Raw genomic sequence first — 21,328 nt, forward strand, 5'->3', positions numbered from 1 at the left:
AACAAACAGCAATATTTGCCAAAGTTCCTTAAAAATAAGCTTTTCATCTCTGATATAGGAAAGCTTCAAAGCCCAAAATGTCTTTCTGTGTAAATCATATTTGTCCAACTGCTCTTGATAGTTCAAAATAAAACAAATTTCTGCATAAAGTCTTCTGCAGAAAAGGAACCTGAAACAAAAACGTTCCATTTTGTTCATGTAAGGTCCTTTTTGTCCCTTATGTTTCTTAGAGGGGAGTGATTTTTTTCTTTTCTTTTTTCTTTTTTTTGAGCAATTAACATATTCTTGCTGTCTGAATGGTTGAATTTCTCCCACATGTACCCGGTGATGTGGCAAAGCTCTGTGTTTCACACTGGTGTATACACACCACAATCCTTGAGATGCAGAACTGTTTTGAGTAGTGTTCTTTGAGTTTAAGGTGACCAGAAAGTCTTAATTTAACTAAAACATTACTTCATATGTAATTTTGGGATTCTTGATGTTCTTGATGTCTTCCTGTGTGTTTTGTGAAGTAGCTAATGAAGTGGATGTACATGTAAGTTGATGGCATCCTCTCTTCATGGGTATGACCATCATCTTTCTAGATCTTCTTCCTGCCTTGTCTGTTCAAGTGTAGGATCCAAGCAACTTTTTCTGTAAACTACAATGTATTATTATTTTGTTTAGATTTTTTTTGCACATTAGGTAACTTTTTGAGCACTTTCTCTCTTATGTATTTATGTAATGTGGAAAAGGTGGAGTTTTTTGCAGTGAATAATCAGTGCTAAGTAATTCCTTCACAAATTTCTTCATACTCCTTCCAACATACAGCTTTAAATTATGCAAAGATTTTTATAATCTCTGAGAAATTGCTGGGAAGTAGGACTTGTAAAAATCATGTGTTGTACATGTTTTCTGTTGGTTTTATGAAAACCATATGTAATTAAAAATAAATTGAAAGATTGTCAGTGAAATTGCCAATTCATAGTACTTTTTACCTATAATATATTTTTTGTATGCTTGTTCACAATTGTCATGTTCACTTAATCATGTGATGTATTAAATATACACCATCATACTTCATGAAAAATCTTATTAGCAAAGTCTGTCATTTCAGTTAACTGTTAAAAGATCAGATGAGTAATTGAGCCAAAACCACTCTGGACTCTAATTTATTTAAAGGTTCACTAATTTCTGTCCTGGATTATTTGCTTCATTGAGATGAAAAGTGGAAGTTTTAGGTTTAAAAATTTTTCTTTTCTTCACTGATTCTCAGGTCTGCCACTCTTTCATGAATGAAATATGTTTGTTTTGATATGAAACAGCTCTGGATTATATTAAGAATGGCATTGTTTTATGATGTAGAGTATGTTCTTGATTTCATCATCCCATTTAGATGCAGAGTCTGCTGTTAGATCTTCTGGACTCAGCAGTACAATGGGTGGGAAAAAGCATTTTTATTGGTTGAAGTTCATACTTCTGCTGGAGTAGTTCACAGTTTCTATTCTATCACAAAGTATTCTGAACATATTTGAGTGAACATATTTAAAATTCATACAGCTGTCAGATATATTTAAGTATTTCCTGTTTACTTTCTGATAATGTGATTATTTCATTTAGGGATTCATATAATGAGGCTTTTATTATGGCCAGTGACCCCTTGGAAGGCTTTCATGAAGTGAACCTCGCTTCGCCTACTACACCAGATCTTCTTGGAGTAAATGAGCCAGGGACTCAGGAACAAACTACCTCACCTAGTGTAATCTACCGCCCACATCCTTCTGTTGTGTCCACACCAATCCAACCCAATGCATTAAATGTTTCTGACCTTCCTACACAACCTGTTTATTCATCTCCCAGACAACTGAATTGTGGAGAAGTATCAGGTGTCAGGTAAATGCCGAGTGTCTTTTTATTTAAATTGTTGATGTTTCTTGCATATAAACTATTTGCTTCATTAAAGATACAGTTTCAATATTATTTACAATGTTGCAATATTAATTTGTGTCCATAATTATATATTCAGCATCACTACTGCCACTTCTAAAATACTTACTCTTAATGTGTTTTATAAATAAAAATTATATTGCTCTCTTTACAGCATCAATGTTACCGACGCAGTACTTTGTTCTACCTCTGGACCCCAGAGTGGGTCATTCAATCACAGTAATGCCAGGAAGGAGAGCAATAACGTGGAGAGAGAGCTTTTGCAGGGTACTACAGTAGCAGATGTTGCTGAAGGAAATGAAGATATTTTTGGGTTGAGTACAGACAGTTTATCTCACTTACGGAGCCCATCTGTACTGGAAGTAAGAGAAAAGGGCTATGAGCGATTGAAAGAAGAACTTGCAAAAGCTCAGAGGGTAAGGTTCGTTGTCTTGTTTCCTCCCTCTTTTTCTCTCTTCAAAGTGTTTCTAATATTGCAGAAAGATAGGCCAGGAGGTGCTCATTTGAAGTCTGTTCATTTCTTATAGATTTATTATGACGTAATTATTTTATGTAAAATTTTCTAAGTGCAGTGCTGATGTCTTAGAATTATTCTTTGATAATGTTTTTTTTTCTAGTGCTGCTGCAGCTACTTAACCATGGAAACTTTTGCTGCAATATCTGGTTAAACACACTCTTTTTGAAATGTAGGCTTTCCTTCGTTCTGACATTTGAGAATAGGAGTAATTTTCTGTCATTCTGTTGTTACTGAATAAGCATTTATAGACACTTATTATATACCTTTCGAGTCTTCTTTTCTCTAGAGTTTAAAAGTGTAGCATGTGTCATGGAATTTATAAATGCTTTAGAAACAGAAGTGTTTCATAGGGGAATGCTTACATAGGAAAGAAGCAGTAAAAATGCCTCTGATGTTCTTTAGAGTAGTGTTACACTACACTTCAAATTGAATATGGATACCTTTGAAGACACTGTGTCTCAATTCATTAATATTTGTAAAGCGCTTTGTCTTGTTTGGATGGATGGTGCTATATAAATGCAAAACCATTATTTTATCATTTTAACATTTCTCTGTGCTTAAGTTTTTGAGTAGATTTTGTGCTGTTTGTATCTGTGCTCTTTCTCCTCCTCTAGGTGACTCCATTCTTGTTTCAGTTTAAGCTCATCTTGTGTTTGAACTTGCTACCCTCTGTTACCTTATCTTGTTGGATGCAGTCATCATTACTGTCATAGCGAACCTTAACTATGGATTTAGACATTGCTTTTTCTGTTGTTGTATTGCTGAGTAGCGGCTTCCTTTGCTAACGTGTGTGTTTAGCTTTTGGCCACTGAAAGAAACCATCAACCTGAGCTAAACTTGAGGACCTTGCATGTGAATATATAATCCTAGCAGTTAAATTTGGAACCCTTGAAAATAAGAACAAATTAACATCTAAACTTTAGTAAAGCTCTTCTTTTCAGTGTATGAAATTACAGCTCACGTACTTGAAAACCACAACTTGGATCTGCTGTTGATAGCTTGGAATGATCTAAAAATCTTATTCCAGTGTATATCACTTTGTCTCTTAAAGATGGAAATGTTTCTTATTTCACTCTAAAATTTGTTAAGGCTGTTCTTAAGAAAGCGGCATGAAGGCTGCTAGGACATACTTAACTGCATGTTATATGTTTTCAAGCTCTTTGTGTGGTCTTAACAGAAGCAATTCAGCACTAACTTGAGACTGTTGATGTCAGAGTTCTTGCTAGTTCTCAACCCTTTATGTGATTCTTACCAGTGTTACACTGGAGAGGGAACTTGCTTTGCTTGTCTTTCTAAACTTGCACTGTTTCGGAATTGCTTAGTCATGGCAGGGGTCTGTACAGACTCTAGAGCCATAAACCTATTCCTTCCATTATACCCACTTTCTTCCTCTTCCTGCATGAGGACTACTTTTTCCTATCCCTCACTCATCTCTGATATCTTTCCTCCAAAACTCATGGCTGTTCACATAGTGCTGTATCCTCTCTGTAAAATTCATATGTCATGCAATCTTTAAACTTCTGTTTCCAAGCACACTCACTTCTGTTGATCAGAGCTCAGTTCAAGCCCTCTAGGCATGTAATGAATAGGTTGTGTCTTTGTATAACTGGCTGTCTTTTGTGTAATGGCTTTAAATTCTCTGTAATTCTCTGTGCTGTTTACTAGTGAGAAAAATGAGAATTACAATTTGCACTTGAAGCTTATTGAGCCTGGAAGCTTTACAGGCTACAGAGAGTGAACAAAGTAAATGCAAATTTGCTATTTTGCATTTTTCATTTGTTCCAAATTTCTTGCTCAAACTGTGTGTTATTGTACTATACATTAAAGATTGTTTTGAATTTGTTGCAGTTGTGATCAGAAAGGGAACTAGAAAGGAAAATGAAACTTTAAAGTTTAGGGATCCACTAATTTTTTTCACTTTGCTTGGAGTGCAACTTATTTTCTTAAAGTGCTGTCAGTTTTTTTTATATTAGAAAATGTATGTATTTGTTAGACATTTCAATATGGTTCCTGAATAAGTTATTTCAGTAATAGAATAAGTATTTTTTTCCCTGCTTTGTTGTGTGCCTGTAGACTTCTTAAAATGAAAGGTGTTGCTGGCAAGATTGTTAAAAAAAGTCTTTCAAAGGTTTGTGTCTTGATGAGAGAAAAATACACTTTCTACTTCAGTCTAGATCAGTTGCAGCATCAGATCATGTCATAAGATTGGGAGGGAAGGCTGGGTCTGAGGTTAATAGCAGTGCTGAATTCTGTACTAATGGGGCATTTACAGTATTATGTTTGCCTTAAAATGCTCCCTTAATTAAAATTATAGATTTTTTTTTTAATTTCCGAGACCATTCAGATAATTTTTTGCTTATTTTTTCCCTGAAGTCATAATTTCTGGCTATATTCTAAAAATGGAGTTGAGTAGTGTTTGCTTTAGATCATCTGAACCCTTCTTGTTTCACTAATCTTCTAAAGCAGCATCAGGGAAATGGAGAAGGTGTTAAAAGACTTAGTGATTGTAATGCCTGGGACCTTATGTCCTCATGTCTCTATGCATTTCTAGGCATTTTTGTTTTCTTGGCCACGTTTGCATTGAGCTCTGTCACTGTGGCTATCGACCTTAAGTCAATTACACGTAGACAGCCTCCCAGAGAATAGTGATGGTATTTTGATCCATCGCTATATACATTTGATACATGGTATTTCTTGATATAAAAATTTAGTGGAGTCCTAACCAGCATACTGCATGTGTTTTGGATAGCTTACCTAGTAGTAGTTACCCAGATAGTAATTACCTAGATAGTTGTTTCTGAGCTTTAGCATTTTGTAGTCATGTTTTTCTTGAATTTTTGTGTGATTTGACCCAAAACTATTTCCTTGTCAAAGGAACAGATGTTTTAGTCCTCTTTGATGAGGAAAGAGCAGTCTGCCAGAGGTGCTAGTAACAACATGTTCTGTTTCCATGATTCCCAGGGTCTTTTAGAATAAGATCTGTATAATTTGTAACAAGTAAAACCATCTTTGACTTTCTGTAGTAAAATGTGAATTAATTATATTTTTCTAGTAGAGTAAAATGATTTGTTTTCCCACAATACACTAATTCTTGTGGAAGAGGTGGTAGTATAGAATGTACTGTCAATTTCAACATAGTTTGAGAGCCTGATTCTCAAATTTAGAATTTTCTTTCAGAGGCTTCAATTTCTGTATACGTTTTTCATCTCAGAAACAAACAGAATGTTACAGTTTGATCTCATGTCTTCAGATCTGCAGTAAAACATGATCTTTTAAAGCTCTGCATGGGTTAATAATAAACAGTTTCACAATAACTACCCAGGAATTCCAGTGGTACTATACAGTACTATGCAGGATTTTAAAATTTCTGCTGTTTTCTTATAAGTTAACAGTAAAAATGAGGGTGCATTAGAACTGTACTGAAACATATGCTTTCAGTCTTTTCTAAAATCAGTTTCCAGTTGAATTGTAATGCCACAGGCTTGTGATGGTTAATGATGTTGTCTGAAGGTGTTCTAGCAGTTCCTGGCTGTCTTTGATGAAAGTTTCCATGCCTCTTATGCCATCACAGTGCATTGTAGGCAGTGAAATTTTCTCAGACCAGTAGAAAGTAGAATACATGAAAGCAAAATTGAAACATCTTCACCCACACCATAAGATAATTCAATAGTTTGTGAATTTATGCTAAGCTTGAAAGGAGATTCTGGATCTTCTGTCGCATCACATCACCCCCTTGTGAATCTGGTTGCAAAGGACTGATTTTTATGTAGCTTTTTTTAAACTTGTGTGCTGAGTGAAGACCAGTCAAAGAGGAGTGCATTTAATATAAATACTTATTTGACAACTTCAGAGTTCAGCATTATCCCGCAGTTCAGAATTAGGTGATATCTATAGAAAATGTTCTTTCCTTGGTATTATGCGTCTTGTTCTGAGTTGGTTAAATTGCTGAGTTAGATGTAGGATGATTTTCTTCCTAGAATGTAAAGTGAGAATGGTTTTGAAGTAGTAATTTGCAATTCTTATTTCCAGTTCTTTTTAAATACCCACCCTGTAGTCAGAGAAAATCAAAGAGAAATAAACAACAATATGACCCTTTGATACAGACTTTTTTTTAACTGTAAGGGGTTTTTTTTTCCATGCAAGTTAATTTTTTTTCTTGCCTTCTGTAAGTGTGTTTGTAGTGTGCTTTATAGTAGTTCCTCATCTTCATGTAGTTACTTTTGCAGAACAGTGATGTGTAAAGGACTGCAGCATGAGTGGTTAGTCTACCGCACGGAGTTGTCTTTTCTGCTTCTTTATTGGGTATGGCTAGGAAGTCTCCAGTAATGCTTTTAAATCACAGACAGTTGTAATGTTTCTGATAACTGCTAAGCTTTTTGCTTTGGGCACTCTTCATTTCTGCCCTACCTAAAAAATCTGAGCTTTAATTTGCTTGACAAAAATATCTTACATTATGCTTCTCCTGAATCATGTCCTGGAAACTTGTGTGGTGTTTGATAAATCCAGCTAAGCAGCCATGAGTAGCAGACTGCCTGATGTTGTCTTTTTCTTAAGAAACTTTTCTCATCTGCCTAAATTTCAATCTAATCTCTCCTAATTTTTCCAGTTGCAGGCAAAATGTAACTGTTTAAAGTAAGTAGTGTATCAGTAGTGGTGGGTGAACCTGGGGTTGTTGTACTTGCATTGTTAGTTTGACAACACTTGACCTGAATATTGATACAATTTGCTTTTAAGAGGTATATAGCATTGTCCTTATAAATCAGAGAACTAAGCAAAAGAAAATGTTGATGTTTCCTCTGCATTTAAAGGAAAAGTTTCAACTCTTTTTTGAGCTTTAAGCATTTTGCATCAGAATCTTATTTTTCCTGATTAAGAACCATACTTTATGTGGAAAATACTTTAAACCAAGAAAAAATAATTAAATTCCCCCCCCCCCCCGCCCCGCCCCCCGCTTTTTCTTTTTGGCCTCTTTCTTTTTCCTTTTTTTGTTTGTTTTTTGTTTGTTTTTAGTTTTTTTTGTATTCATTTCGTCTTCTCATGCCTCATCTGCTGCTATTTTCCTGCTGCTTTTTTTTTGAGAAAGAGATAGGTCACTGTGTGCAGAGTAGTAGTTAGCAAGTAAGATTTGAGAAATACCAAGAATTTGAGAAATACCAAGTTTGGGAAAATGCCCATCATTTAAGTGGTACCTCTCAAAATAGTTGCATATTGAAGCAAAAAAATCCAAATAACAAACAAACTAGACTAAAAATCAATCAAAATGTTCAAAGTTAAAACCAAATAAAAGAAGGTTAGTATAATGCCTTTGATATTAAATAATTCTAGAAGAGTCCCTAAATTCTTGTCCAGTCTAGGACCAGAAGTCAAACAGGACCCTTCACCTTACATAAAAATCTATTGCAAATTTCACTGCCGAAATTGAGAGCAAGACCTAATACCAGCAGGCTACAAAGCAAAATGCAGTTTCCCATGTAGTTGTATGCAACATTACTTCAGTCATGAAGACTTTGAAGGAAATACTAACCACCTTCCAAAAACACAAAAGAAGCTACCATTTGGGCCTTTTTTTATGAGTCTCTTGTGACTGACCTCCCACCATTTTCTGAAGGCAGCTATTTTTTACTGGCTTGTGGAGGTTTTCAGGGCAAATCATTGCTAGATTGTATTTGAAATCTTTAACCTACTAGTGACAGTCTTTGGTCTTGCATTTCAGGAACGATGGCAGTGTAATACCTTTCTTGGCAGGGAGAAGTGGAAAAAGAGGAGATGGATGGGGATGAGAAGGGAGCTAGGGCCAAAAAGAGTTTGAAAGGTCAGAATTGGCTACTTTTCTTTCTTTTACTTTATCTCTTCATCTTTCTCTATCTGCAAGAGATTCCAGGGTTAATGGATACAGAAGGGGAGAATAACTTTCTTTCAAATTTCTTGTCAGCCTTTTTCTACTTCTCTGCAATGTACCCTACTTTATCCTCAGTATGGATGAGATTGGGCATATGTCACCATTACAGTGCCATATCTATGTTAAAATCTTACTGTAAGAATGGGTATGGTCAGATATTCACTCAAATTTTGATAGGGTAGACACTAACATTTTGAATTTCATTAAGTTGCTTTAATTTTATTTATAAATCTGCATAAACAAGGGCAAGGATATAATTAAGTACAATTTAAGAAACATTGTAAAGAGATATTTGGAAGACAGTATTTATAGTAAAATATGTTTTAAGATTTGTTTAGAACTGCAGCTTGTCCTGAGCCAGTGCTTTATTTTTTTAATAAATTTAAATTTTTTTTTTAAAAGGATTACTTTAAACATATTTTAAGAAATGGGTGGATGAACTGGTGTTCTGTCTGCCCCAATAATTAATTTGATTCATATTTTATGTGAATACAGCCTTTTATACTTCCAGGAGAAAAAAAAGTTTTTTTACTTTGGAATATTTTGGAAGTGTTGGTGTTTAGCTTAGGTATACATTAGATTGCCCTGATATAATTCTGTACATCAGGAAGAAACAGCTATACATGCATAGCATTAATTTAATTGCTTTTAGTGTTATGATGACTATTTTGAAAGGCTTTGTGTAGCAAAGGTTTTATGCTCCTCTGATTATTTGCTTTAATTTTTTTGTCCCCCCTCTCTTGTAGTATTAGCTTTAAAAGGCCAAATTACTACTCTAAGTCAGAATAAATAACTTTCAATTTTCCATAGGAGCTGAAGTTAAAAGATGAAGAATGTGAAAGGCTTTCTAAAGTGCGAGATCAACTTGGACAGGAATTGGAAGAACTTACAGCTAGTCTGTTTGAGGTTTGTTGGAGTCTTCGATGTGATATACTTAAGGGAAGCTGAGCCAGATGTTTGGTGTAGAACCAGTATATTGTATGCTGAATTTTTCTGCAATAAGCGCATAAAAGGATTTGTGTCCTGAAGACTTGGGTGTGTTGAAGTAGAGGCTTAAGAGAAAGCAGCAGACTTCAATTAGATGCGAGACACCGTATTGAGCTTGTCAATCTGCCTAGACACAAAATGAAGAAAATAAGGGAAATAAATCAGCTAATTTTTTGGCATAACTATTTTGAGACAGCTTCTCTGTCTGACAACAAGGCTATCTAGATAAGAGCTAAATTTGGGGTTGCCATGGTGACTAAATAAAAAAATAACGTAGTTCCAGATGAATGGAGGTAGCAAGTACATAACTTAACCGTGCTTTCAGCTTCTGAATTTTGGCTCTGGCAGCATGCTACACCCACAGGCTTCAAAAGAAGCATTAGTGCTGAGTGATGCACCAGGGTGAAACCTGGTTACCAAGTGAGAAGCCTGAACTTTCACTGGGACCTTTGCATTTGAGGAAAAGGCAGTAGTACCAGCAAAGATTGTGAGATTGTATTGCACAGAAATAAAATGCTAAATCCATAACTTGAAGTAGGATCAATTCTCATTTTATCTTGGGAATATATATAGGAATGCTTTGGGCCTAAATTGTGGTATCCTTAACTGTCAGAATAAATTTCATAATCCATGGATGATTTTTACATTTACTAAATTTTAAGTATAGGCTTTCAGCCTATGCATAAAGATACAACATTAGATATGTTTTAGAAGCAGTGTTTAAGCCTGTGATATTGCATAAAAGCGCTATTAAATATTTGAAAATCAAATTACGAAGTACATCCTGGTAGAGCAAGGTTGCTTAAAATATTAAGCAGTTCCTTTGTGTAAAAAAACAAATAGAAGAGTGGAAGGGTATTTTATAGTAGAAATACTTGTGTATGCTGGGGGGAGGAAAATATTGGGCAGGTATTTTAACTGTGAAGGAATAAAAGAAAAATTATCTGTGACATTTTTTATTTATAACATTGCATTGCTTAGAACAGTGTGTCAGTTTGTTAAAAATATGTCTGAAATACAGTTTATTAGTAATAATAGTTTGAGTTTGAATTGTCCAGACTTCTATAGGCACGTTACCCTAAGTTTTCTTGTGTGATTTGATTTCACTTGGAGGCTCTAACAAGACACAGTGGTGAGGTTTATTGATTTTTTTGTGCTGGGATCTGCAGCCCTTGAATTCATGTTTAATTTTGAATCTCACTAATTTCAGCAGCTATATAAATGGATATGCTAGGGTTCATATTGTTGCATCCCAGTGGAGGATTGAGACTTGTTTTGCACAGCTGGGTGTATATATTACATTATTACTCTGTAATAGCTCAGTAATATGCATTGCTTTCAAAGATGCATCACTAAGCAGAAATTGCATGGTCAATGTTAAATGTATTTGTACACATTGTATAAATGTGTATGTTCCCATTCTTGCATGTGTCTTGTTATTTATGAGAATTTTACAAACCCATACTATACAGCTGTGTTGTGTGCTAGTGGGAGCCAGATCTTTTGGTATGACAGTGTATGAACTTTCTTGTTTTATTTATATAGTGTCCAGATGTGCTAGGCGCTTTACAGATATGAAAAGGATCCTATCCCAAGTAATTTGGTTGCTGGCTCTGATATTTCAATTTTTGTTGCCTTCAGTAATTATCACGTGAGAACAATAATTTGATCATAGGCACAAACTGCTGGATCAGAGCCTAAACAAATACATTATACAGACAAAAGGCTTAGAGTTATGAGGTAAAAGGATGTTGGAAAAACCCTCAGTCCTTTTATGCTTCCTTCTTTATTGGCTTAGCCATGTTTCTTTACTTGGATTGTTTTATTAGTGCTTTTTCCATTCTACTTAAAAAATATTTATTAAATAATGAAGTGTTTTTATGCTGTTGTTTTGTCTGTTTTATTGATGGCAAGAATTTAGACTTCATTCATGCTGAAATTTACAGTTGTCTGAAACTGGTTATTCTGGCTACAACAAGGGAGAATTTCTTTTGAATGTGCTACTGTTTCTATGTTGCTTTTGTTGCTACCAGTTGAGTCTTTCTCTTGGGGGTCAAGGAACTTGTCAGCCACTGAAGCATGACTGGAGCCTGGTGTTCATGACAGGTAGTATTCCTGCTGGAGTGGGGTAGGTGGAGTTGCTGAATTTCTGAATTTGGGCTCAGGACCAAGGAGAACCTTAGTTGGCCAATGGTAAATCAAAATCATAGATTTGTATGGATTTTTTTTAAACATAGCTATTTCATTTCAGACTATTGCACGTCTTAATAGTCACAAGTAGTCTTCATGAAGCAAAAGTATGTCATTAGTTGTTAGATTTTTCATAAATTTGCGTGAAGCATTTACACTAGCTAAACATCTTTTATAGGAAGCACACAAAATGGTTAAAGAAGCAAATGTCAAACAAGCTGCAGCAGAAAAACAGTTAAAAGAAGCACAAGGAAAGGTGAGTTTTTTCCCAGCTTGTTTGCTTTGTATTTGCACGTGGTTTTAAATCTGAAGAGTAAATCATGAGGATATAGGTAGAGGATTACCTGTATATATTTTTAGAATATATAGTCGGTTGTTTTGTGTTGCTTGACATATTCTTAGCGAACGCCCACGAACAAGGTGTTTCAGTGTCATGTCAGCCTGCATGGTGCATAGGCAGCCAATGCTACTACAGTATGCAATTGCCTGGGCGTCTGTCTGTTAGTACTGTTGGGAGATTAAGTTTTGATTTGCAATGAGGTAGCTGGAGATGTTTTTAATTGATTTAAGGTATTTATATGTCACCGACATAGTTTATGAAAAATCCTTTACTTAGGAATTTTCCTTTCCTGAGAGCTGAGAAGCCTCAGGAACAAACTGTAAACAATTCTTATCTGCTGCTGTGGAATGCCACGGGAAAATCTCTTGATTGGCCCCGTCGGACTGTTTCCAGTTGAGAGCCTATCACAGGACACCTGTCCAGTGTCTCGAGCTGAGAAGACTTTTCGTTTACACATGCTTTTCTATTCTTAGGATAGCCTTGGTAGTGAAATCCTTCTCTTTATTCTTTTAGTATAGTTTTTATATCTTATATATCATATCATAATAAATCAAGCCTTCTGATGCATGGAGTCAACTGTCTCGTCTCTTCCCTCATCCTGGGACCCCAGAAAACCATGTAACATTTATAAACTAATATATTTTTTGTTTCTTAATGACTTTATTCCCCCCTGCCCTATGAAGATTGATGTCCTCCAGGCTGAAGTAGCAGCATTGAAAACACTAGTCCTGTCTACTTCACCAACATCTCCGACTAAGGAATTCCAGTCTGGTGGAAGAACTCCTTTTAAGAAAGGCCATGCAAGAAACAAGAGTACAAGTAGTGCTATGGGGGGCAGTCATCAGGACTTTACCATGATGCAGCCAATTGTAAAAGACTGTAAAGAGGTAAAGTACAAGAATCGTTCTCTTTTTGCTGATAAACTGGCTTTATTGTTTTGTTTTACTCACAATAAATAGAATATATCTTAAATCTTCATTTAATGCTTACTATCTTAGAGGTATTTTTCATTAATGAAAGAACTTTCCTTACATACCAATAAGTGGTGATTTTTCCAAGTCTTATTTACCTTTAAATCATTAAGGGAAGATGAGATAAGATTTCAATTATTGAAATTGTATGTGGTGATTAAAAAACCCTAAACAGTAAATCAAACAATATAACTAAATGATAGGTCCTGGTGGCCTTTTCATGAAGTCCATCACTGAAAGTTCATAAACTTTCATAAGCATTATATAAACTGTCATAGAAAAGAGGAAGAGTCATTTTATAAATCAGTAGTGGGTGAAAGAGGCCAGGGAAAAGAAGAAATCAGTAATTTATTAGAGAACAGGTGCTGAGTCACTGGAATCCTGAGGCCTATGGTTTTTTTTTTTTTGTTGGTTTTTTTTTTTTTTTTTTTTTTTTGTGTGTGTTGAGATTTTTTTTGTTTGGTTGGTTTGTTAGTTTGTTTTTTAAATCTACTCATGTCACTCAAATTAGGGAAATAATGTGGCAAGGGGCTGGTACTTGAGCCCTTGGAATGGTAGCAAAAATTGACCAAAGTGTTGAAAAGGAGCATTTTTTACTGGGTGGTTAGTAAAACAGCAGACGAAATCAAAAAATCAATAATGAGAAATGAGGCATTTAGGAAAAAATTGCAAATAGCAAGCTTGTAGTTATGAACATGGAAAGAGCTACATTGTGCTGGCAAAAACCCTAGTGTCCTTGTTGATCATTGTGTGACCCCATCTCAGTGTTCAATGATGGTCAAAGACCTACAGAGACTTAGGAGTTCTTAGGAAAGGAATAAATAACAAAAGAAGTATTGTACTGCTCTATAAACATGTAGTAAGAGTGTTTCTGTACATGCAGCTGTGATATATTCATCCCAGAAAGGACATTGAAAATAGCTCAAAGTGTAACATAGATGGTCAAAACTAATGGAAAGATTTCTGTGTAGAGATACTTGAGGTAGAATAAAAATCTTTGCAGTCTCAAGTGACATGGAGAAGATGAATGATGAACAATTATTAATGAATTAATGAAAACTCTGGAAGCTAAAAAGAAAATAATTTATAGTCACTACATAATGAAACATTGTCATGAGAAAGCAAGATTAAAATTACGTTCAAAATAAAGTCATGGAAAGTAACAAAAAAAAAAAAACTCTCAAGATATATAGAAGATAGATATGACATTTGGCTTAGAGAGCTTCTTAAGCTACAGACTGCTAGAAGTTTTGGGGCTGTAAAAGAATATGCATCACTATCCTTCCCCTCAGATGTCTCTTCAGCCAGCTCTTTGGCTGCTGGCTATTGTCAGAGGGGTAATATGCTGACTGGATCTTTATACTTCATTTTACCAGTCATCATTAATTGCATTTGTACTGGACACCATTTTACTATAAACCTCGAAAATTAAGGCATCTTCCAGTTGATGTTTCATACTAAAAAAAAAAAAATCAGAGTATTTACAACCTACTTGCCCACTTTCAGTGGTATCCAGGATTTTTCCTTACTAAAACTGATGCTTGTTGCCCTTCAGAAAAGGGGAGAACTGGAATGGAATCTAATTACTTTGTAAGCATCACACTGAGATCATGACTCAATGAAATTTTTAAGTGTTGACCAAGAATGAGAGATCAGAGAAATCTGTTTTGCCTCAGTTTCTCATGGAGAGAAGGTGATGATTGTGGAGGACATGCTGCAGAAGAGCCAGTCAGCCTGACACTTTTCTTTAGTTAACTCACCTTTTTGTTGGCTGCATAAGGAGACACTTCAGGGCTGCCCAAGGCTGTTCAAACTGGTGACTTTTTCTTCCAGTAACGGCCCAGGGAGTCACTACGAAGCACATTGGTTTTCTACCCACTGGGACTTGAGTATTTTTATTTCTATTCTGAGCGAGAGTATTTAATGGGACTGCAGAATGGGATGAAAAAGGCAAGAATACCTTTGGCATGTTAGCTAGGACATTCTTTTAAGCAGGGGATACATGCCTTCCCAGCTGTTCTGTTATCTAGTACTTTGGCTTTTTGTTTACTGGCTTTATTTGTAGCTGCTCTAAGGTAAGTTTTTTTGCATTTCTCTGAGCTTGGGTCTTAAACCCTAGTTCAGTCCCCTTCTTGCTAGTTCATGCCACTGAGTTATTACTTTTTGGATCTTATTCTTCTGATTTAGAGTGACTTGACTCCTAAGAGGGGTCAAGGGTACCCTTGCTCAAGGCTGTGTATTGGCCCTGAGCCAATAGATTTGGACCCTTTTGCAGAGCCTACCACCTAGAGCTTTGTGTTGTGGGATGGAGCTGGGTGTAAATATGGTCAGCTCTCAGAATTCTTTGTGGAATGTAGACAGAGTCACAAGTGTCCACCCTAAATTGCAGTGGAGGTAGAAAGCTGCCAACATCCCAGAGAAATATTTCCTAGTATGTGGTAGTAACCTCTAGGATAAATAGACATGTCTAAGGAATTTCGATATTAAAAAGATTGAGATGAGCTGCTCAGATCTCAAGCATACAGGTGTCATTGCCTCACCAGAAATGTTGATAAATAAATCAGTGTTGTTCAAAGATCTGAGATATTTTGCTGATGTCTTATTTAGTGAAAGCATAAAAAATTTAACTGGAATTGATATTACATTTGACTGTATATTTAATTTCAGGTAATCAAAACTGGGATCTAGTGAAAGCATATGTAAAGGCAGGGAGGAGATACACATGTATCACACATTGTAGATTGAAAATGAAGATCATCAAACTATGGTCACTGAACAATTTTTCTCAAGGCAGCTTCTTTATAAACAGTTGGTTTAGGTAAAATTGAGTAAATATAGAAAATAACCAAGTTGATAAGAAATGCATCCTAATTTTTAGAATTCTAGAGTACAAGTAAAAATTTATGTTTTTCTGCTGGTATCTCTTGATTGTATTAATTTTAAAGCCAGACCTGAGATGGGTTTAAGTTATGGGAAATGTTCCTTTAGGGAGCAAGTTACACCTATTGAATTGCACTTGTACAGTGAAGTTGGTGGCTTAGCAACCAGAACACTTATGGATTAGCTTAATTAAGATAGCTGTTCGTGATTGTACCTGAGCATAATGCAAGTGGCTCTAATGAAAAACAAAATTTCCCATCTAATTTTTGTAAGTTATTTTTCAAGGAAAAAAATTAAAGAAAAAGAAAAAAGCTTAACTAAAACCCCTTGAAAATGATGAAAAGAACCCCCCAAAGTATATATGTAAAAGAATAGCAAAGTGCTGAGAACTCAGAAGGGGTGATGCATGGGGAATGAAAAAGAGACTGAGGTTCTTTTTAAGCATACTGTTCTTTTAAAATAGGATTAAAAATCAACTTTTAGTAGATGCTATTTCCCCATTTCTTATCTTATTTGTCTTTTCTTTAATTGTACAAAATTTTAAATTCACATCCTGGCTTATCTTTCTCCTGCATTGTACATCCTTTCAATAGTTTTAGGAGTAGAGGCCTGCTGTAGTTCAGCAGACTGAAGGTGCTGAAGCAGAATGTCAAAGCAGTCTGGGGATGGTGCTGCATGTCCCTTTGGGACTGGAGTTAGTTTTATGTGTTGGATTAGGAGCATGTGTCAGAAGCACTCACTCCCACTCTGCTTGGAGCCCATGAAAGTTTTTTTCTCAAGTAACCCTATAGCAGATGATGTGCTCTGGGAGCATCTCGGTGTGCTCTACCTGTTAGTGGATAGCAAGCCTGTGGGACAGACTGCCCCATAATGCAGATAGATTTTTAATAACAACCTAGTACCCATCTCTGGACCACCACACTGGGTAGGTGCCATCCTGCTGCTAACTGATCTCAGCCTGGAGATGATAAAACAAGGTGTTTTCAAAGCAGGTACAATTATCTTTTCCTAACACAGAATATATTTCTTCTGAGCATGATTTAATAGGTAATTTTAGCATTTCCTCTTTGCCTAGAGAAGCTGTTAGGGGAGCAGTCTCATAAATCATTCCCAGTGACCATCATTGCCTTTCTGTGGTAGGGAGGTGTAGGAGAGAGTTTTAGCATAAAGAGGAAAAGTGAAGAATAATGGTGTACTTGTAACTGAGTTGTACATTGACTTCCTGTTTTCTTTTCTTAGCATATTCAGTGTGTTAGTCTGTTTTCTTTTAGTGTTTGGATAGCAGCAAATTGGAGTCAGATGCAGCATGAACATGTCAGATGTCTAGGATTACAGTTGTTTTCTTTGAATTTCTCTGCTTTTCTTAACTTACATAAATGGAGGTGAACTAAAATACTTTAAGGAAGATGCATGAAGATGGAAACTGTTTTCTGGCTTTTCCTAAGTATTTCAATGCTATCTGTAAGCTTAGGAAATGGGGGAAAGGTCATTAGTTTGTAGTGGTAGTGTGCAGTGGTAACCAGTAGATGCATTATCTCTGTGTATTGAAAGTCGTATATTTTGATTTGCTTGAAAATTTACAGGCTTAGGAAAGTGGATGTAAGAAGGTATTCATAGCTGAACCATGTTAGCATTCTTTCAATTTACACATTACATTCTTTCAATTTTTACATTACAATAGTAAGCATTTGAATGTTTATTTTTTATCTGTGGATGTTTGCAAATGATAAACACTAGTGTGATAATTGTGTTACTAAAATATGTGAATTTTTGTGTGTTCTAGGCTGACCTATCTCTGTACAATGACTTCAGATCTTGGAAGGATGAGCCTACTATGGACAGAACATGTCCTTTCTTGGACAAAATTTATCGGGAAGATATTTTTCCATGTTTAACTTTCTCCAAAAGTGAGGTAATTGAAATGGTCTAAATGTGCTCACTGATACCTTCCCCTTAAATATGTTACATGGAGCCAAAAGACTACTGTCTTGTTTTCAATATGACGTTTAACCATTTTTGTTTCATTAGTGTGTGGCAATTTACAGTGAAGTCCTAAAGTTTGGTCTGGAATATTGAAATTACATTTTTTTCTTCCATTCTATTCCATTTATGCTCATCCAGATATGGCCTTTTTATGTCTACGTCTTCAAATGTTACACCTGTCTGTTAGAATCTGATCTTTGTTGGAATGGATAGAAATTTTCTTCCTGATACTTCAAATAGAGCGTCAAAATTGTATTCTGTGTCTTATTTATATAGGGGGCAGTAGACAGCAATATATTTTATTTTGTGGACTGATTTTCTCTCATATCAGTCAAAGCAGACTGCAAGTGTAATCTGGGCCTTTTCTTGAAGAGAGGTTTGAGTTACAAGAATTAGGCTTGGGGATTTAAGATTCATCAGGGGCAGTTGGTAAATATGGTGTTAGAGGAATCAAATTAGGAGACTTTTTTCCTTGTGTTATTCCCACACACTCTCCCATACAGAGGAAAGACTGGAGTTTCACCTATCCTGGAAATAACATGGAACTGATTACATATCCAACTGCTTTACTTAGTTTTTGTTCTGAAGCACCATTTATAGGCTGTACTTGTAGTATCCATCAGTAGGGAAAAGGGAGCATATTCTTAGATCTTTATTAAAATCAGAACAAGAAATTTTAAAGTCCTAAGTGTTGATATTCTTTTCCAATAAAATTAAGCACGTCACATAGAAAACCCTACATTTTCTTCATAATGTTCATGTGTTTTCAGGAGGTGTTACGTTCTTTTCCCATGCTTTTCATCTACTGTTACTTGCTGGCCGTAAGCAGTCTTTTAGTCAATTGTATACCAGTTAGTTATGGTTGGTGTACAGCATCATATGAACCTCTCCCACTAAAAATTTACTTGGTTACTATGGGAATTGCTTTTTCAGCATATATAAGTAGGCCATCCTGTTGTCTTTTGCAGCAACTTAATTTTGGATTTTGTTCTTCATTGGTAATATAAGTACTGTAGATTTATATTGCCGTTTAAGGGAAGAATGAGACTTCTAGCACTTGTCAGTTACACCATGAGCTGTTTCCAAATGCTGTATCTAGTGACCAGCTTCTCTTTTACGTGGCTATTGATGCTAGTGTGCAGTTAAACCAAACGATAAATTACACATGTATTGTGTTTTTGAATAATTGAAAGTGCAGTTATGTGACTGGTTGAAGTATTACATTAACTCTCAGTAGCCTCTTGCGTGTATGTGTAGTGTTCTGCTTTGGCAGAGAGAGTATTTCATATGAACTACTTTAATAATGACATTCTGGTCTTAAAATAATGAAAGTACAATAGAAAATATATCTTTATTACTTAGTAGGAAAGAACCTTGGCTCAAAATTATTTCATTAGTAATGTAAATTGCACCTTTCTTTAAATCAAGTAATGGCTGTTACTTGAAACAGTGGTCTTGGACCAACCAAGTTCAGTCCAATCAAGCAAAATGGTCACATTTCTAGTCTTATAATTGTTAATAAGGAGTGAACTTAAAATACCTGAGCAAAGCTGCACTCTAAGTGGGCTGGAAAAGTGTTGGAAAGTTGCAACTGGCTTTTCTATATATTGTTCAGTCTTACTTGTTTGAACACCTTGCTAGAGTTATCTTTAGCTGAAAACAGTGACATAACATTTACTTGTTTAATTTAAGCTAAAGATGTATGGAGCATAATTTTGTATTTTTCATAGAGCATAATAAAATCAGTCCAATTTTTTAAAGTAAAGTTTGTGTGATATTCAGTCTCTGACAAGAGCATAGCATATATAAATACATGTGCTATTTGGGTGTGTGAGGAAAGGCTGAAAATACAGTTAGTGTTTTAAACATGCTTCACTGCATTTCTGGCTGTAAAGGAAGTTAGGTTGCCTCAGGGAAGGCAGGGTTATTTGTAGGGCAGAATTTAAACAGGAGCCTGGAAATGGGACCCCTTGATCATGATAAAAGTGAAGTCTTATTTGTAATAGAATTTTTGTTCAGTGCGTTGATTTTTTTTTTTTTCCTTCCCCCGCTGTGTTCTTAGCTTTCCAGAAGAAGAAATATGTCCCTGCTTTGAGGCAGTGGATGAAGCAGAGCTGTTTTTAACTGCTTTCTAAATTTCTCTTGCAGTTGGCCTCAGCTGTTCTGGAAGCTGTTGAAAACAACACTCTGAGCATTGAACCTGTTGGCTTGCAACCTGTTCGATTTGTGAAAGCTTCTGCAGTTGAATGTGGGGGACCAAAGTATGTTGAGCTGACACAGGGGCATATTCTTGACTTATTTGAGTTCTCTTGACTTGAGAAAACTGTTATCAACTGATTATCTCAGTCAGATTTGTGTATCTTAAATTTAATTTGTGTAAAATCTAGGACTTCAAAATTGTTGTTACAGATTTTGTGAGAAAGTAAGCATCTAATAAATGAAACTTTTAAAAAAACCCCTAATATAGAACAAACCTTATCATTTGGGGAGCACTTGACTTTTGCTTGTTTTGATGCATTGACCCTGAAAGTAACATTCACCTCTTTGGAGAGGAGTATTCTGATACTTAAACCAGATGGTTTTGAACTGGGGGCTCTCAGCTAGAAAACATCATGAAAGAAATAGGTATTGCAAAAGTACAGGCTAGGTTTATGACATCTGGAGTACTTGTGGCATAAAAAATTCAGGACATATGTAAGACACTGACAAAAGTAGCTGAAATATTTGAGAAATATAGAGAGAGTTAATCCTCTGAATTTGAGCAGGAGGAATGTAAGTGGGAATGAAGATGAGATCTGGAATCTGAAGTAGGAAGTATGCTTGAATGACAGGAAGGAACATTATTTTAGAAATTCTGGAATGGTCCTAGAGAAATGTGAAGCAAGACTTGTTGTCAGGTACCGATACAAACATTGAAGTTGGGTAGGAGGGACTGAGGCTTTGATTATGTGGAGAAGGAAAGGGACTGTGGGATACCTTAGTGGATGTTGGAGTAAGAAAGCAAGATCAGTCTGGATATTAATCTGAAGCCTTCCAAATCTTGAGAAAGACTTGACCTTTCTGTTGGAAGTATTTTGGACAAGTTGACAATTTACTCTGTAATATTTGATTTAAGAGAGCTCAATTTTGCAATAGAAAACTTTCATAAAAATGTTTTCATCTGACTCTAAGATTTTTTCTTTCTTATTGCCACTGCTTTTTAATAGTTTTTCCTCTTTTGAGTGGAAGAGAAACTACAAGTGACACATCTCAGAGTTCTTTATTTTCTCTTTAAAGAAGCTGTATAAAATGAAAATTGGTTTTGTGTGTTTTATGACTTAGTCTTTGATCCTGTCTATCCTGCAAATTTCAAGCATTCAAATTTTTTTCAGCTTCCTTCTGCCACTAGAGCACACTCTTTAAGCTGTAGCAGCCTCTTATCAGAAGGTCCCACACCAGTAATGGAGCTACTCAAGGAGTAGGGAATTCCTATCCAAGGTCTGCCACTGTAATCTGTGTTCCATGAAAGGAGTAGAGAATCTGGACAGTCAGAAACCATTGAAACAAATCATGTGTCTTCAAAAAACAACTGACAAATGGATTTGGAGTCATTGTGGTTCAAGCAACTTTGCTACATTTTGATGAAATGAAATACT

The 21,328-nt window shown here is 35.6% G+C and overlaps 1 protein-coding gene across 2 annotated transcripts in view; it reads left to right on the top strand.

The window, feature by feature from the left end:
- The window catches only part of RAB3IP (RAB3A interacting protein), a 33,353-nt gene that overhangs the window by 6,674 nt on the left and 5,351 nt on the right, over positions 1-21,328 (top strand). The window contains exons 2-8 of one of the 2 annotated variants that reach the window (XM_050969682.1): positions 1,600-1,872; positions 2,081-2,342; positions 9,153-9,248; positions 11,698-11,775; positions 12,543-12,746; positions 17,494-17,622; positions 19,842-19,954. In XM_050969682.1, the coding sequence (XP_050825639.1) occupies positions 1,625-1,872; positions 2,081-2,342; positions 9,153-9,248; positions 11,698-11,775; positions 12,543-12,746; positions 17,494-17,622; positions 19,842-19,954 (1,130 nt within the window). In that variant the 5' untranslated portion in view covers positions 1,600-1,624. The remainder of the gene's footprint in view (positions 1-1,599; positions 1,873-2,080; positions 2,343-9,152; positions 9,249-11,697; positions 11,776-12,542; positions 12,747-17,493; positions 17,623-19,841; positions 19,955-21,328) is intronic. The other variant, XM_050969683.1, reaches the window with a different exon arrangement.

Source organism: Serinus canaria, chromosome 1A (assembly GCF_022539315.1).
Source record: "Serinus canaria isolate serCan28SL12 chromosome 1A, serCan2020, whole genome shotgun sequence".
Lineage (NCBI taxonomy): Eukaryota > Metazoa > Chordata > Aves > Passeriformes > Fringillidae > Serinus > Serinus canaria.